This window comes from Ovis aries, chromosome 17, assembly GCF_016772045.2.
Source record: "Ovis aries strain OAR_USU_Benz2616 breed Rambouillet chromosome 17, ARS-UI_Ramb_v3.0, whole genome shotgun sequence".
Taxonomy (NCBI): Eukaryota; Metazoa; Chordata; class Mammalia; order Artiodactyla; family Bovidae; genus Ovis; species Ovis aries.
In genome coordinates this window covers 67651534-67670747 of record NC_056070.1, presented here as the reverse complement: position 1 = coordinate 67670747, position 19214 = coordinate 67651534, and the positions used below count along the sequence as shown (strand labels likewise).

General features: G+C 45.1%; 1 protein-coding gene across 3 annotated transcripts in view; it reads left to right on the top strand.

Annotated features, from left to right (window-relative positions):
* Positions 1-19214, top strand: part of TTC28 (tetratricopeptide repeat domain 28) — a 568766-nt gene that overhangs the window by 478392 nt on the left and 71160 nt on the right. For all 3 annotated transcript variants that reach the window (XM_027956682.2, XM_015101419.3, XM_027956683.2), the window contains 3 exons: positions 172-301; positions 2347-2565; positions 4517-4682. In XM_027956682.2, the coding sequence (XP_027812483.2) occupies positions 172-301; positions 2347-2565; positions 4517-4682 (515 nt within the window). The remainder of the gene's footprint in view (positions 1-171; positions 302-2346; positions 2566-4516; positions 4683-19214) is intronic.

Sequence of the window (19214 nt, the reverse complement as noted above, 5' to 3'; positions counted from 1 at the left end):
ACTGTAATTTACCAAGTATGATCCAACTGATGCCTTTTCAGGTCTGGAAATGGAGACTCTGAAAACATTTCCCACAGTATACCAAGATGTGAGCAGCAGTGGTCTCTAGTCAGGGAACGGCTGGCCCGTAGTTTCTGGAAGATGGATAATGTTCTCTTTCCCCCCTTGCAGCTCTACCGGGCATCAGCCTTGTTTGAGACAATCCGACACGAGGCGCAGCTGAGCACGGACTACAAGCTCTCCCTCTTCGACCTGCAGACGTCCTCCTACCAGGCCTTGCAGCGAGTGCTTGTCAGCCTCGGTGAGAGCGAGCAGTGGGGTTTCTATCCCGAGCATGCACCCCGTGTCTGAGTCGCTTAGTGAGCACCGTGATGAAATACAATTTGTTGTCATGGCAGAACTGAAGCCACAACCACAACCTAGCCTTTGAAAATTCGTTCATACATCCAACAAATGTTGTGCTGCGTGCTGGTCAAGAAGGCCTGGCTCCTGACCTCTGGAAGCTCTTAGTTCATCAGCAGATGGAAGTTGGGGGTCCAGGAGGGTCTGATTTGGTTGTGGAAACAAAGAGGCTTGGCAGGCAGACCCAGGAGCCAGAGGAGGTGTCCTGGAGACAGGGTGCCTGAGGCAGGTATTCTCGCTGCCCATCGGTACATGGGGGCAGGCCCTGAGAAGTCACTGGCATCTTCCCTGGTTCATTGCCACACATCCTTTAATGCTGCTGTCTAGTAAATATGTGTACTGTCTGCCCCGTGGCCACGACACTGTCAGTGACAACTCTCCCGGGCTGGTGTGCCACGTTGCATTGGGGCAGCACCCCCTACCCTTACCTGGCTTAATTGTGGCAGTCACCTGATTCCAGCTCTGCTTCTCCTCAGGCCTGCCTATCTCTGCAGACCATTTTCCGCAGCCCAGAAGTTGGGTTAAGTAGGTGTCCATTGGAATTAACAATGTCTTTGAAGTTGGTTGTTAAGGCCTCACCAATAACCTGTCCTTTGCTTTATATATATATATGAATACTCAAACTTCCCCTTAAAAAATGTGTCTTTTAACTGTGCTTATTGCCTGGGATTACAGTTTATTATCTGTTATAATCACAATGTTCAGTCTGTCTAGCACTTTGGGGCCAATTTTCCAGTGTGTACAGAAATCGTCCCTGCTGTTCCAGTTAATAACTTAATAGAGTAAGAGGAGACATTTGCATGCACACATGCAAATCCCCGCTTATCTGCTGCTGCACGGACTGCAGGAAGCGGCGTCCTCTCAGTGCTGTTGGAGCTGTGGCGTCTGGCCTCCAGCCTCTGCCCACTCTCTCTGTGACCTTCGTTCTAGCAGCTCTTCTGTTTGTACGTTTGCGATTGCAAGTAAACCCTCTGCATTGTGTTTCTTCTGACAATCTTCACTTGAAAGGATGTTGGTGCATCTTTCATGCTTTCATTTTTGTGCAGTAGCTTTTACACTAGATTACAGACTAGTTTTTTAGACAAAGTGGGTTTAGAGGTTGGATCAAAAGGCTGAGGAAAAACTGGAAAGAGAGAAGCGATTTCAAAGAATTAGAGACCTCAGAGGTTTGAACCCTTTGCCTGTGGGAACTAGAAGAGATAAGAAGCAAGTGTATGGGACCCCAGAATGGAATAAGGTATAAACTCCCAGCGATTATAATGTCGCTTATATATACACCGTGCTTTGAATGCTGCCTACTAGGCATCTCCACGTGTAGGGGCTCATTTAGTCATTGAGATAGGCAGGACAGCTGTCAGGAGCCCTTGTTTCAAGTGACGGAGGAAAAGGCACTCCAGCAGATGGACCAGCATGTGTAAGGACACAGAGGTATAATTTGGTGGGAGATGTGGAAACGGGGCTGGTCAATGTGATGCACAGAGGAGCTGCATTGAGGAGAAACAGAAAGATGACCATGTCCAGAGGGATCAACTGTCATGACCAAATCAGAACCAAGCTGAGCAGGAAAGTGAGAGGGTAGCCAGAGAGCAGAACATCAGGTCCAGTGAGCCAGGGGACGGGGTCAGAAGCCAGGAGGCCTGGAGCAACTTGGGGTGAGGAAGGAGAGTGGCAAGTGAGGATGGATGCCACAAGCAGCGCTCCTGAGGTGGCTGTCAGACAGGGACGCCCGGCAGCTTTGAGGAGTGCAGGATCTGAACCTGGGGCTTTGAGAAGAGTGGCCCCTGCATGCGGCCCCGGGGCAGGGGCGCACTCGACAGTCTAAGAGTCTGCCGCGTGTTGGTGCTGAGGCCGTGGGGCTTCCGCCTGCCGGGCTCGCTGGACCTGGTGGCCCTATCTGATAAGCACACTCCCTGTGGACTCCCAGCCTATCCCTTTGTCTCCTAGGCCATCATGATGAAGCTCTGGCTGTGGCAGAAAGAGGACGGACAAGGGCGTTTGCAGATCTCCTGGTGGAACGGCAAACAGGGCAGCAGGACTCTGACCCCTACTCCCCGGTCACTATCGATCAGATCTTAGAGATGGTTAACGGCCAGAGGGGACTCGTGCTTTACTACTCCCTGGCGGCGGGCTACCTGTACAGCTGGCTGCTTGCTCCTGGGGCAGGTAAGACCTCTTTCCTTGGGAACAGGGCAATTAAGACAGCAGACTGTGAAAGTCTAATGAACAGAGGTGGGAGAGATGCGTTACCATAGATCAGATCCAGGAGCTAATGTTGGCTTTCAGCGAAACCTCAGCCTCAGTGGGTAGCTGGTGGTGGGGCATTCAATTAATAAGACAGCCCAGCTTATTCATTCCCCCAAGAAATCACAGCTCCTCGCTGGTGAATGTGGAAGCATTTATCAAGGAAGACTAAGAACAGGAGGATTAATGTCACCAGCAGCCCTATTTTTAGGCAACTGTTGTTCATTAGCTAATAAAGCGATAACTGTAAGTCCTAACGAGTTCTTTCTAGATATGATTTAATAATTATGACCCTTTGTTGTGGTCCAGTTAAAGAGACTGAAATGGTGATGGCAACTCTATCACAGTTTATCAATGAAGTCTCATGCTTGAAATGTCTGAGTTTAGCAAAACCCATTTTTAACCAGTTCATTTGTTAATCTGTTTCAGAAATAAAAATCCCCTTTGATTAAATCAGGATTAAATGTTCAGACTTTTAACAGCTTTGCTAAGTACAGAACCACTAATTAGCTGTTAGGGCCATATTTTTTGCATAATAAAATGCTGATGGTTTTACCATGTTGGAGACACACCAGATCCAATTAGAGTTTATTGACTGGGGAAGTGGATCTTATAATTGGGAATCTTGAAGAATGAGCTTCTTGGATATCTTTAAGCCAATTTCAGAACGTTCAACTGCCAAGGCGAACTGACAAGCTTTTCTTGATTACCTCTCTGTCCCTTTAATTTAAAAAATGATTGCTGGATGACAGCTCTGAGGTGTTTCTTGGGTTCTAATTACATTCTGAGAATGCCTATACATTCCATGCCTCAGGATTACTCTTTGTAATTTCCCCCTTAATTCCACATTTCCATAGGCTTCCCATAAAGAACATTCTTGCCTCTGACCTTTATATGCTAACAGTTTTGAGTTGTGATGTCTGTGGTGACTTGGTGAGTGTCAGACACAGTGGGCTGAATCTCTGTATCCCAGCCCATGGAGGGCCCTGGTACTCAGGAGGATACAGCTGATGATGGAGGCATCGAGCACATTCTCTCTCTCCGTGGTGGTTATGTTGTGGGGACATGATTTGACAGGTGGCATATCCAAATCCCTGTAATAATGAGTCATGTATAATGAGGCTCCTATTGTTTCTCTTTCTGTTTCTCTTTGCTCTTAATTAGACTCTGCAGCTTTCACTGGGGCTTTAATCCAATCAGAGAGGACCAGCATTTTCTAGGGCTGACACACCTCATTACCATTTGAGAATATGTCCTGTGTTTATTGCCAGAAAATCACTGCAGACTGCCTTGGTTTCATACAGCCATCGTTTTTTGCTCCTTTAATCCATTAATGACCATTGGCCAGTTGGTCTTATTTAAAGATGGTTTAAAATGTTTTTATCTGGCCTTAATGCTGTGTATTTATTTTGCTTTGCTTTTGTGAAACGAAAGGTCTATATTTGGCTAGTTACAGTTTTTGTCAGGAGTACATCTCCTGGGAAGAATATACCTTTGGCATGCTCATGCACCATTTCTCAAAGGGAACTTTCCCTGGTTGCTGCTTCTGAGATGCATCTATTTTAAAATATGTGAACTAGTCATCAGCCCCGGAGCTTCTGAATATATATCATCAAAAGCAAAAGCCCTGTCTTGAATTCCCTGTTTTCATGCACCAAACCTGATAGTGGAAATTGTAAAAATGGTACTGACCAGAATTCTGAAAGACCTAGGATTTTAGGATTTCTTCCCATGGTTTGGAGGACAGCATGCTCATCGTCTTTGACCTCTTGGTCACATAGCTTTGACCTTGTTGCCCCCTGCCCTCCCTCCACCTTCCCTTCCCCTTATACCCCAGGCAGGTATAACATTGGCTGTGCCTGTCTTATTTCAGGAATTCTGAAGTTTCATGAACACTACCTGGGAGACAACACAGTGGAAAACTCCAGTGACCTCCAGACGGGCAGCAGCACAGCCCTTCCAACAGCCACGAGCTCGGCCCTGGAGCAGCACATTGCCAGCGTGCGGGAGGCCCTGGGCGTGGAGTCCTACTACTCGAGGTAAGGAGTGCGGTGCTCCTGGGCTTGCCTTCAGATACCAGGGTTTTCGTTTGTTTCTTCTTTTATAAACATCCTACTTGAAGAAATCTTCTGAAATTCACACACTTGTGCTCAGTCTATTCACAGTTGCTGCAGTAGAAGCAAATATGTGTCTCTGGAGTACAAACCCCTTAGCAGAAAGCATGTCTTTATTCTTTTCAGTCATTTCTTTTCAGACAGGGAAGGGCCTCATCAGACATGCCCATTTTCTAAGATGGGTTTGTAGAATGTTTAAACATAAACATGACTTTGAATTTAACATATTAGCTAATTAAAATTGAGATGCTTTTTGGGTTATAAACAGATTCATAATGAGTTTGTACTACAACTGAACGCCTGTTTGAGAATTTATCACCAGTGACAGGATCTGTGCGTTGGGGGGCTGAGGTGAAGAAACTGAACTTCCAATATCAAGGATAGGGAAAAAAAGTGCTGTTTTTTGCAAATATTGTAGAAGTTATATACTCATGGAAATGTTTAATCATAATTGACTATTTTGTATATAGAAATATATATATATATATAATATATTTTATATATAGAAAGTAATTTCCACAAGGACCCTGTTTCTGGGAAGATGGAAGGAAGAGAGTCCCTGAGAGTTGGGTCATAGGCAGATTTCCCAGACGTCTCAGTTCTCTGTTCTGTGATTAACAAATGTTGAAAAGACCTGTGTTAGAGAATCTGCTGTGTGAGCTGGTGTCGGGTCCCAGGGACATCTGCTTTTCTCTTGAATGATTTCATTTGTAATCATGAAAATCCTAAGATGTGGCAGTGATTTCTTTAGAGACTTAACTCAGACTCCCGAGTGTATGGTAGTCATTGCCAGCAGCTGGGTTGGTCTTTGGGTGTTTATCAAGTCTGAGATGAGCTCTTAGACAGAAAGTAACCATTGGAAAATGGACTGTCAAGGCCGGAAGGGGCCCTGCTGGTCATCAAGGCCAACTCATTATTTACGGAAGCCGGCATGGAATGGGATTTGCTGACAGCGAGTGGTGTCAGAGCTGGGATCAAAACGATCTCAATCTCAGCCATACTCCCAGGCCAGTACTGGTTCTGTTTTCAATTATCAAAATTAATATCATACTTGAGACAATAGCCGAAGCATGTAAGAATGTCATCTCTAGCTTCTGTGTGTGGGAAGCATGAGCAGGCATCAGCCATATGTGCTCCCTGCTGCTCTGTTTCTTCCCCGGCCACCGAGCATCTTGGAGCATCCTTGTCCTTAACGCTGGCATGTGGGGTGGCGACCACAGCGGCTTCACAGAGTGGGAACCCCTTGAACTTGGATGTAAGGCTACTCTCCGAGATTCAACTATAAATGACCGTAAAATAGATTAGACCAGGGTACACAGAGCTGCTTTAGCAGACAGAAAGGTGCTTAGACCAATCTGATTAACCTGTAACCCAGTCAAAGGTATTGCATATCCAAAGCAAGTATGAGGGGGGAAGGGTTGGTCAGCAGTAGAAACACAGGAAAGGGACCATAAGTAGGGCAGACTTCAGCCGTGCCCATTTCTGATCTTGTGCAAAGGGAGAGAGAATCTTGGCAAAAGGACTCCAGGTCCCGCCGGAAGGCTGTTCTCATCGTAGTGGACAGGCAGTCATTATGCGCTCCTCCTTCCCGCCCTTCCACACTTATTTGAGTGCCTACTACATGGTGCATCCACTGGAGATCCGGCAGAGTGGTCAAGGTGGCAGGCATAGCTCCTGCTCTGAGGGGAAATGAAAAAAAAAAAAAATAGAGCAGATATGGTCTTTTAATGAAAATTGCTGTAAGCACTTAAACAAAAGTGCAGGGGGTAGTGAAAATGTGTAAGCAATGGGGAAACCCACACTGGGAGTTGCGGGGGTGGGGGGGTGCAGTCTTGAGGAAGGTGTGTTTGAGCTGAGCACAGAAGGATGACGAGAAATAAACTAGATGGAGGCCACGTGGGCAGGATGCACAGGGTCTGCAGTGACCCTCAGTGGAGAGACCTCTCAGGTGATGCTGCCTCCCTGATGCTTTTTGTCAGACTTTCTGATTATCATTTGGTTTCTCATGACATCTACTTGCAGATATAAAGTGTACATAACAAACTGGCATTCTGATTTGTACAACTCTATGACCTTGGTTGGTGGAAGTGAGCTCCATGAGGCCAAGATTCTTTGAGCACATTTATAACATGAGGTTTTCAAGCTTGCAGGACCACACTCCAGAGCTTGAACTGAGATGAGATCATGAGGGGACCCGGGTGTGCAGCACCTGCCGTCTGAACCCCTACGCGTGCAGAGGTGGTTTCTGTGTGCACCGCCCTTGCCGCAGCCAGGACATCACAGTCCACACCAGCCACTGAGAGGACTCAGCCTGTGCAAACATACAGCCTTCTCTTGATCTCAGTTTTCCTGGACCTAGGTTGAAATTCATCCTGAGAAGGAGAGGGTTACCCTTTGACTTCCCATCACCCCGTTGTTGGACACCATAGTTTAACTCCAAACGCTTGTGCCTGAGCAGTTCTTTTACAAGATACTGGAGGGTGACTAAGTTTGCTTCCTGGTGCCTTTTGATTTAGAAAAATGACTTTGAGGTTGTAGGTCAGCCATTCGTCAATGGCAGGGAGAGAGGAAAACACTGTGACTTGCTTCTATTTCCTGCATTAACCTTTTCCCCTCTGCCTGGGGCAGAAAGCTCACAAATCAGGGTGCATCCTCAGGGGTCTCCAGGATGTGGGCTGGCTTGATGCTCAGCATTAATCTGGGGGGCTGCCCTCAGTAGCTTCAATCCCAGTTTGAACACCCAGAAGTGAGGTCTTTCCTGTTGCTTTGAACTAGTCTTATTAGAAATTCGTTCATCTTTTGTGACCTCAAACTCAGGTTCTTAATTATGATATTAAAATTGAATACTTTGTTGGCATGGTTTGAATTTACTAAAATGGAGTTTTTGTGAGACTGGTTTCTGGCCTCACAGTTTCAAGAAAGCATTTCAAGTGACAGATAAATTATTTCTCATCTATAAAATGAGTAAATATTTTTAAACTGTGGATATAGTAGACAGTCTCATACCCTAGGAATATAAATTGGTTTAGCTATTCTAAAAATATTGGATTGGCCAAAAAGCTTGTCCTTCTACTTTTCCTGTAGGTAGTCTCATCTCCCTTTAGAGCCCTGGACATCTAACTCAGGTCTCTGCTATTCTCCATGGTTGCTAACAATTACACTTACTTCATTCTTCCTTGTTCCATAGTCACCCGGGTTGTGTCTTCCCAAGGAGATGGTGATGCCATGGAGAGCAGGTGTGGTGTTCTCTCTGAATTCTCACTAACACAGTGCCTGGCCCAGAGTGGGACATCAGTGAATTTGAAATTTAGTCACCAGAAGCTGTGCTGTGAGCAGACCCCTCTGCTCATGTTAGGCTGGCTCACCAATTCCCTTTTTCCAGTGGATGTAAAGTACACAGTGTGCCCCTAGAAACTGAGTCTCCGTGCCTGGGGGAACACCTTCATTCAATTACCCACAGTCTGGCCGTGATATCCTTGTTATTCTGCAGGCCATTTTTGTTCTCCTTAATGGCATCTTGCTGCTGAAAGGAAGTACATTGCTACAAAGGAGTTTCTGAAAATGGATTTAAAATAAAAGAACTGCTTTTATTAAGTGTTTAATAAGAACTTCCATTCCCTTCCTCCCAGATCAAAAGAGGCGTAGATTGAAACCACTGTATAGAACATGAACCTCCCATAAGGGAGATGTTATGAATTTCAAAGCACATCTTCAGTTTTTAATTCTGATATTTAGCTAGAGCCTTGCTGCTTCCTGGGCACCTGGGACAGTGCAGTGGCACTTTGAGGGTGCTAAGCTGACAGGTTAGAATACTAGCAGGGCCATGTTCAGTGGGAGATCTGGTCTGGTCTTCCTCAGGGTCTTTAAATAAATTGCAGTTGTAGACTGCCCTTGTAATAGGGTGAATATTCCTTCATTACTGTAAGTGAATATGAAATCTTGATACACTATAGCTGCTACTATTTTTTTCTTTTGGTGCTTTTCTATATTTCTGAATTTTCTATAGTGAAAGTTATTTTTATAATCAAATGTATTTTCTTATTTCAAAACACTGATTAATTTAGAGTGCACCAGTTCATAAATGCTGATACCTCTAGTTGATTCTAGCCTGATAACAAGGGACAAATGTTAACAAGACTGACAGTCCCAAGTGCTGGAGGAGATGTGGGTCCACAGGATATCTTATATGTGGCTTGGGGAAGTAGATTGGCATGACCACATCAGAAGATGGTTTGTCATCACTTTCTGAGCCAAGTAGTTGCTTACCCTTTGACCCAGGCACATAATATAATATATGTATAATGTCAAAGAGAGGATCTTGTACATGAACGGGAATCGTCAGAGTCACACTGCAAACAATAGCAAAATTCTGGAAGTACAGGCCATTGGTAAGAGAATGGATGAGTAAATAGTGCTGCAGTTAGTCCCCAAATGGAATATTGGGCAGCAAACAAAAGAGATGGGTCATAGTGAACCTCTTATTAAATAAGTTAAACAAATTGGAGATATATTATGCAAAAAAGTAGGTCCCCAAAATACTAACTATAGCATGACATCTTTATTGATAGAGTTAAAGCAACTGAAATCAAAATATGCTTTTAGGAATATAGCAGTCAATTCAGTTGCTCAGTCATGTCCGACTCTTTGTGAGCATGCCAGGCTTCCCTGTCCATCACCAACTCCCAGAGCTTGCTCAAACTTGATGATGCCATGCAACCATCTCATCCTCTGTCGTCCCCTTCTCCTCGTGCCTTCAGTCTTTCTGAGCATCAGGGTCTTTTCCAGTGAGTCAGTTCTTCATGTCAGGTGGCCAGAGTATTGGAGTTTCAGATTTAGCATCAGTCCTTCCAATGAATATTCAGGACTGATTTCCTATAGGATAGACTGGTTGGATCTCCTTGCAGTCCAAGGGACTCTCAAGAGTCTTCTCCAACACCACGGTTCAAAAGCATCACTTCTTTGGTGCTCAGCCTTCTTTATGGTCCAGCTCTCACATCCATACATGACTGCCGGAAAAACAGCCATAGCTTTGACTAGATGGACCTTTGTCAGCAAAGTAATATCTCTGCTTTTTAATACATTGTCTAGGTTTGGCATAGCTTTTCTTCCAAGGAGCAAGCATCTTTTAATTTCATGGCTTCAGTCACCATCTGCAGTGATTTTGGAACCCAAGAAAATAAAGTCTGTCGCTGTTTCCATTATTCCCCATCTATTTGCCATGAAGCGATGGGACCAGATGCCATGATCTTCGTTTTTTGAATGTTGAGTTTTTTCACTCTCCTCTTTCACTTTCATCAAGAGGCTTTTTAGTTCCTCTTCACTTTCTGCCATAGGTGTGGTGTTATCTGCATATCTGAGGTTATTGATATTTTTCCCTGCAATCTTGAGTCCAGCTTGTGCTTTATCCAGCCTGGCATTTCACGGATGTACTCTGCATATAAGTTAAATAAGCAGGATGACAATATGCAGCCTTGACCTGCTCCTTTCCCAGTTTGGAACCAGTCCGTTGTTCCATGTCTGGTTCTAACTGTTGCTTCTTGACCTGCATACAGATTTCTCAGGAGGCAGGTAAGGTGGTCTGGTATTCTCATCTCTTGAAGAATTTTCCACAGTTTGTTGTGATCCACACAAAGGCTTTAGTGTAGTCACTGAAGCAGAAGTAAATGTTTTCCTGGAATTCTCTTGCTTTTTCTATGATCCAGCGGAATATAGGTAGAGGCAGTAAAACCTGTGTGGAGTGGACAGGCATGGAGTGATGGCCGTGGGCTTGAGGGTGGGACTTGCCTCAGACTGAGGGTTGGGGGGGATGGGCTGTTTGGGAGGTAGCAGATGATTAGCTGTAAATTGCTCTCTAGCTGTTTGGGCGGTGGGTTTATGAGTACTTATGATTTTATTAAAAATTACTGAATAAATATGTGAAAACAGGCTGCTCATGGATCAACAATGAACCAAAGTTTATGATTAACTCAGTCCCAAAGAGATTCCCATCCCCCATCTCTGCTAAAAGAGGGGGAAAAAATCCAGAGCTTTTTAAACAAGCAAATTGCAAAAGCAAGATTGCAACTAGGACATATTTAACTGATGAAACGGATACTTGATAGACTGATTTAAACTACTTATATCTGTTCTTTTAAGCAAGTAACCATGCACTGGTCATTGCTTCATCATTGGCTTATTTTAAATTACAGTGAGCCTTTGAAAGTTTAGGGCTTCTCTTGTGGCTCACATGGTAAAGAGTCTGCCCACAGTGTGGGAGACCTGGTTCGATCCCTGAGTTGGGAAGATGCCCTGGAGAAGAGAAAGGCTACCCACTCCAGAGTTCTGGCCAGGAGAATTCCATGGACTCTATAGCCTCTTGATGAAAGTGAAAGAGGAGAGTGAAAAAGTTGGCTTAAAGCTCAGCATTCAGAAAACTAAGATCATGGTATCTGGTCCCATCACTTCATGGCAAATAGATGTGGAAACAGTGGCTGACTTTATTTTGGGGGGCTCCAAAATCACTGCAGATGGTGACTGCAGCCATGAAATTAAAAGACACTTACCCCTTATAAGGAAAGTTATGACCAACCTAGATAGCATACTAAAAAGCAGAGACATTACTTTGTTAACAAAGGTCCGTCTAGTCAAGGCTGTGGTTTTTCCAGTGGTCATGTATGGATGTGAGAGTTGGGCCATAAAGAAAGCTGAGTGCAGAAGAATTGATGCTTATGAACAGTGGTGTTGGAGAAGACTCTTGAGACTCCATTGGACTTCAAGGAGATCCAGCTAGTCCATCCTAAAGGAGATGAATCCTGGGTGTTCATTGGAAGGACTGATTGTTGAAGCTGAAGCTCCAGTACTTTGGCCATCTGATGTGAAGAGCTGACTCATTTGAAAAGACCCTGATGCTGGGAAAGATTGAGGGCAGGAGGAGAAGGGGACAACAGAGGATGAGATGGTTGGATGGCATCACCGACTCAATGCACATGAGTTTGGGTAGGCACCAGGAGTTGGTGATGGACAGGGAGGCCTGGTATGCTGTGCTTCATGAGGTTGCAAAGAGTCAGACACGACTGAGCGACTGAACTGAACTGATAGTCCATGGGTTGCAAAGAGTCGGATATGACTGAGTGACTTTCACTTTGAAAGTTTAAAGCTGTCTTCATGATATTTTCTAATTCTGGCGAATTGCTAATTAAGGCTGACCTCCCAATTAATCCAGACTAGTAAGGTTTTATTTTACGAATCAAATATTTTTTCTTATCCCAAATTTTTTCCCAGAATTCTATGAAGTAAAAGTGGATATAATATTTGGGGACATTTATTTTATCCCGTAAAGAGTTTCCAATTTCTTTCTAAATTAGGGCAGTGCCATTTTGAAAATATTTTATGAGCATGTAACCCAGTTTGTGCCAGAGCTGATCCTGAGCTTGGAAATGCATGCATGAATAATAGCCAGAATTCTTGGCCTTACAGTAGCTGCCAGTGTGGAGCATGCAACAAATGTGTAAATTATTAATCCGCCATATGTGAAACACTATGGTAAAGGTCTAAACCAGAAAAAGACCTTGCCTCATTTTGCCCCCCAGGGGTCAAGGCAGTGGTTCAGGAGGCTTCCTCAGAGGTGACATTTGAGCTAGGCCTGAAGCATCTCGGAGAAGGCAATGGCACCCCACTCCAGTACTCTTGCCTGGAGAATCCCATGGACAGAGAAGCCTGGTAGGCTACAGTCCATGGGGTCGCTAAGAGTCGGAGACGACTGAGCGACTTCACTTTCACTTTTCACTTTCATGCATTGGAGAAGGAAATGACAACCCACTGGAGAATCCCAGGGACAGAGGAGTCTGTTGGGCTTCCATCTATGGGGTCACAGAGAGTCGGACACGACTGACGCAACTTAGCAGCAACAGCACCAGCTGAAGCATGAGGCTGAGAGGTCACTCTTAGCAGAGGAAGTCCCTCACCCGCAGAGGAAGTCCCTCACCTGCGGGGCCTGGAGAAAGGGAAGGGCCCAGGCCTTCAGCTGGTGAGTGGTCATTGCAAGAGGAGGACCCCTGTCCTGTGTTGCAGGAAATGTCGTCCCTACGTCCCAGTGCTCAGCTGCTGCCTTCAGAGGCTCGCCTCTTTCCTGTAAGATCTGAAGTCAAGCTCCCTTTCTGATAGGGTGGGCTTACCTAGCTGAATCTCTTATGTCCTCTCGTGACAAGATTCATTCCAAAGGGCAGGCTTTATCTCTGAGGTGACTCACACAGGCTCAGCTACATCTGAGGGGGGAAAATAAAAACAACATGATGCCAGGTTAGGGATTAGAGCACTTGAAGAGACACAGCTGCAGAAATGAGTGGAACATGCTGTAGATTCTGGTCTTATGCCCCGGATTCCTGAATTTGGATTCCTTCCAGAAGGCTGAATACAAAATGAGTACAGAAGGCTCTGGTAAGCTTCTTAGCGTAAGTCAGCAGCTTAGCAAGAAGGATAAGTGTAGTTGGTCTTTTTGTATGACCTTTGAAATAGCCTAAATTGAATCTCCTCTTGTATTTCTCATGCAATTTTCTAAAAGCAGAATTCTTGAAATTGCTCAATATGGGTTTTCCCATTATTCATAGGAGGGATAATCTGGTGAATAGTAGAATCAGCCTAAGGACAAAAAAGCGACAGCAGTGATGCAAGGCACACTATTTGTGCCAGTCATCGTGCCAGTGTGGGGTCCCTGGGCCTGGAGCTGTGAAAGGCCTGGACTTCCCTGGACCAGGGGCCACAGGGCAAGGGCAACTCTGGTAGGTGTCCTGGGGCCCAGGCAGGGGCAGTGCTGGACACCAGACACTTCTTTTATGTCTCATCTCATCCTCTGTTCATGTTCCCAAAGCTTGGAGTGGCATTTCTGTTAGAACAAGGGCTAGAGGAGAGGGGCAAGGCAAATCCACTGACCAGTCCAGTCAGTGCTTCCCTCTCAGGCCCACCTCAGCCTTGGCTGGCTGTTGCCATAACCAATTTTGTAAAAATTCTTTGAACTAATCAAATCTCAATATCTTTGACTTTGTATATCCTGCCCTTTGCCCCAGTGAAATTCCCTGGTCTTTTCTTTCTGATTGATTCTGTGCAGCTTTATCTAACAATCAATATTTAAGACATTTAATATATAACTCTTGACTTATCTTGCTTTGGGAAAATAACCTCAATGTAGCCACCAAGTTCCTCTTTGGAATGGCTAAAATAGGTATTGTTTTCATCTCATTTGTACTTTAATGGTTTGAGCACAGTGGTAAGGAGGCCCTGAAGAGGTGCCGTCCTTAGAGGAGCACACTTGGCTGTCAGACCACAGCTCACACTGTGCTGGTGGGGTTTGCCTCTGATAATGCATGGAGCACCTCGACATTTCAGAGACATGTACCACAGACATGTTCCTTACTCTGGGTCTGTGGGTCCACCAGGGTGGTTCTGCTTTAGCCAGCCTATTGGGCTTAGGTGTCTGTGTCTCATTTTTTCTGTGACCAGACAGCACTCTTCTCAGAGCAGAAGCCAGGATCACAGGAAGCCAAGCAAAACCATCAGGCTCACCGCTTGCTCGCATCTAAAGCAAGACATGTGTGCAGTGGGACATGGACAGGACAGGAGTCTCTCCTGTGTGATCGTGTGCTGAACAGGAGCTCAGACTCCCACCCGCAGAGCCCCTGCAGATGGGCAGAGACATGATGATCTTTGTTCAGGCTTCCTGCTTCTATTCCCTTCAGTATCTGACGTGGACCACTTTCTGCTTCTCTCTCTCCCCCTCAACGCAGCACGTACCCTGGTGTGAGCCAAGCTCTGCAAGCCCTTCTCCATCTCCTCTGACGGCTTCTCATCTTCCTCTTGCTCTGAAACTACAGGCATTTCCCCATGCTCACATCTGGTTATTGGACTTCCCCTTGGAAAGGTCGTCTTCCTCAGGAACACAGATGTGCATGCTTGCCCAGTGTCTCACTTGATTTCTAGGCTTGACCTTACCCCTGTATACAAGCAGGTCCCATGGAAATGACCTCAGGCTTCCCACATCCAAAGTCAAACCTCTTCTCACATGGTACCCAATCAGGTTCACCTGTATTTCCGGTTTTCCCACCCTGGGCTGGCTCTTATAAGAATACGTCTGGGTGACCAGCCTGGCCTCCCTGCCTCCTGCCTCCTTCTCCTGCTTCAGTTCCCTTGGCCCTCTGCTGCCTGAGGAGTTTCCCCAAAGCTCCACTGTCATCTGATGGCTCCCACACACATCATAACCCACAGAGAATGCTGGCAGCTGAGGAGCACCTGGAGTGACTGGGTCAGCAGGCCCCATTGTTCCATATGGCTTGTCTCACTCCAGCGCCTGGAGTCAACCCTCTGTTCCAACAGGGGTCAGGTTCCCCCACCCCCTGCCACTACCGCCCCCTACCACCTCCAGATCGTGCACATTCTCCTGGGTTTGCATTTACTTTCTTCTTCTGCCAGCGTGGGATCCCCTGGAGTCCTAATCCCTGGGGCATTGCTTTTCCTGGAAGTCTTAAGCACACATTGAAGGCAGGATTTGCTTACACAGGTGGATTGAAGTCAGAGTAGGGCAGAGGGTATTAAGGAGAGAGGACAAAGTAGGGGATACCTGCTGGGAGCTGACCACCCATGCTTTCCCCCCTTCTTTACCTACCATCAGGATTTAGAAAAGTGTGGGCATGTGATACATAGAAGTCTGATGTATACTCATTGGGTAGCTAAAATTAAATAGGACAGACTGGCTCAGTCCCAATAGTATTGTCCCTGAATGGCTGGACAGTGGCCAGGTCTAGTGACTGTGTCTTATCTCTACAGTCCCAGCTCTTAACGGTGCCTGCTACCTAAGAGGCCCTCAGTGAGTGTTCACTGGATGAGTGGGTAAGGAAAGGAGGGAGAGAACTCCTGGGGGCTAGGAGGACTCCTTTTTTGACCATGAGGTCAGTATGGCATCCTTGATGTGGCAAAGCATGACACAGGTGGGAACATGTTTCATAGTTATTTCCCATATTGCTCTGGTCTATTCTTCCCACTTCCACCCCCATGAAGTACCATGAAAGCACAATTTTCAACAGTCAAAGAGGTGGACTTAAATCAGATAATTAGTGCAAACCTTGAACTTACATCCACATTACAAAACTTGGCCCCTAGGCCAGCGCATGAAACTCCTCTGAGTCTTAGTAACACATTAAACTTGTTAAGGCTTCAAAAGTAACGAGATGTTCTTTCCTGGCTTTTGATGGCTTTATGCTAATACAGTGAGGAGTCAGCGCTAATAAGCAAGGAGAAGCAGAATGATTTAAGGATCTGTCACCTCCAAAAACACACTGTCTGATGGAGACAAAGGTATCATTGTAAACTGTCTCTTCCTTTATTCCTGTGTGTGCTGCTCATCCCCTGTTAGAGACATCAAGAAACAACACTTTGTTCTGGCATCCCTTCTAAAAGCATCTTGCTTTTAGGAGGGATGGCATCCCTTCCCATCTCTGGAGTCAGCCGCATAGCTGTCCTGCCCTCGTCCCCTCCCTGCCTCCACTCCAGGGCCTCTTGTGAGCCTGCCGCTCTTACTGGCTCCAGTGCCTTTTCTGTGTCCTCATCTCCAGCCTCACAGGTGGATCAAGCAACAGTGGATGTTTCCACCTAAAACTTGAAGTTGGATGGACACATGTCATCCATGAAAGGATAGAACCATGGGGTGGGGATAACTTGCAGATCTGACTGTAAGTTAATGTGCACATGACCTGGTTTAGGCCGATGGGGCTGACAGTGCAGGCGTCACGTATTGATTATCAGCTCAGGATTGGAGACGGCCTCTCTTGAGAAGATTAAATGGAAAGACAGAGTGATACACAACATTGATTTCCTTTCCTTAGACCAGCCACCCCAGACTTGGTGCCACATCCCTGCAGAGAATGAAGACGTCTCTTTGGGGTTTTTCCACAAAGCTGTTTGTTAGGTCTAGCCTGTTTCAGTGTTGGGTTTTCACTGTTTCCTTCTATCTCAGCACCTTGTATGTTTCATTGTTGGGTATTCTGATCATAGTATTGTTTATTGTATGGAGTTCATTTTGTAGTGTCTCTCTGTCTCACTGGACTAGAAGTCCATCGAGTGTGAGGATTGGGTCTGTGTGGTTTGCCATCAGTACAGTACCTGGAACATGGTTGACTCTCAGTAAATAGTCATTGAATGACTAAATGAAGTAGGCCTACCTTTCTTTCCCCAATACAAACATTGTCAGTTCATAGTTACATTCATGGGCTTCCCTTGTGGCTCAGCAGGTAAAGAATCCCTCTGCAATGCGGGAGAACTGGATTTGATCCCTGGGTTGGGAAGATCCCCTGGCAAGGGAAAGGCTACCCACTCCAGTTATGTTAAGTTTTGTTATTGCTGAAGCTAGGAAAGTTTCCCTTCAATGCTAGAGTTGATCTGGCTACATACAAGGAAAACAATTTCCAAAGAAGGACACAGATTGAGCAAACTGAATTAATACCAGAGTGCAGTGGGGGTGTGGGTGGGGGGAAAGATGGGAGGGAGTGTGTGTGTGTGTGTACAAACTTTCTTTCGGTTAAGCGTAAGCTAATGTATTGGAGAAGACTCTTGAGAGTCCCTTGGACTACAAGGAGATCCAACCAGTCCATCCTAAAGGAGATCAGTCCTGGGTGTTCATTGGAAGGACTGATGCTGAAGTTGAAACTCCAATACTTTGGCCACCTGATGCAAAGAGTTGACTCATTGGAAAAGACCCTGATGCTGGGAGGGATTGAGGGCAGGAGGAGAAGGGGACGACAGAGGATGAGATGGCTGGATGGTATCACTGACTCGATGGACATGAGTTTGGGTCAACTCCGGGAGTTGGTGATGGACAGGGAGGCCTGGTGTGCTGCGATTCATGGGATTGCAAAGAGTCAGACATGACTGAGCAACTGAGCTGAACTGAATGTGTTACTGTTTTTTTTGTTTGTTTGTTTTTTTAAATCTGCTTCCTCCTACTCTAGTTCAGTGTTGACTTTTAAGTTCTGGAGAGAAAACTCACCAGAGCTTGTAGTGAATGAGGATTATGGTATTTTTGAATGATGGAAATGGCTAAGTTTAGAAGGATAGAGAATTAGAGATGGGAGAAAGTTACAAAGAGGAAAAAAGCTATTTGTCTAACTTATCTTTGAAAATGAGTCAAATAGGCAAGAGAATCCAGGTTCTGTAAAATACAAAGCATTTCAGTTTCTCATGGCAGGTAGGATTTTTCAGTATATGTGTACAGCTTTGATTTCATCTTACACTACTGTATGGTATTAACAAACCAAGATAAGTAAAATGCCTTCCTGGGGGCTCTGTTTAACACTCATATTTTAACTCTGATTCCCTATTAGAACCTCTCAACTTGCTTCTTTCAGGGAAGAAGAGAGAAACGGCCTTCATGACCCTTACCTTGTGCCAGACACAGACGTTCATACTCACTCACTGTGATGTCCTCTGAGGTGGTGATTGTAGTCCTATTTTACATAGCAGGAAGCCCAAAGAAACTCAGAGTTACTCAAGGAATTGTCAGGGGTTCACAGCTAGTTAAATGGTGGAACTGGATGTGGGCTTTAGAAAGGGTTTCTCAGAAGCAAAGAGTGCTATGCCTTCTGGGGCTCTAGAATTGCATTTTCAAATGATTTTGTTTGAGGATGAGAAAAAGACAGAAAATTACTCATTCAGTGCCTTTCCAGACTTTTGCTGTCCCTTTGGAGAATTTAGTACAGTTGTCTCCTCCCCTTCTGGCAACTTCCATTGAGTCTCCAAGAACTGGGTATTCTCCAGTCTCAGCAGTAAAATGAAGGAAAGAGCAGTGTAAGGAAAATATACAAGATGAAAAAGTAGAGAAATATTCTGTCACAGGGCAATCTAACACAGCATTTAAACAGTCTTACTAAGGTGAATTTGAGAGCACGGATCATGGTTTCTCATTGAGAAATAAAAGTCCTTTGGCTTAAAGAATATCTTCAAAAAATAAATCCTTCATTACCCAAGGTATTTCTTGAAATGAAAAGAGTACATATCAAGCCATATCATGAAAGAAGTAATTCAGCAGTCCTTGAGAATTTACCTAGTTTCCATTCAAACATTAAAGTGATCGTTTAATCTTACATACAATTCCCTGAACTCTCCCTAAATAATCGCTTTGGTGATTTTAGCTCAACCTTGAAACAGAGTTGAATCTGTTGTATATTTGACTTCATTTGAAAGAAAGAAACAGTTATAAGGACATAGAGACTTCAGAGGTTTAAACCCTTTATCCACAGGGACTAGAGGAGAGAAGTAAGTGTGTGCAAGCCAAGAATGCAATGAGCTATCAGCTCTGACAATAATAATAATAATACCACCTGTTCTATATGGGAACTTTATATAACGTCTACCAGGCATCTTCACATATATTCATTCCTTAGTTAATCTTTATAGTAACCCTTGGAGATAGGTAAGACAACTGTTAGGATCCCTCTT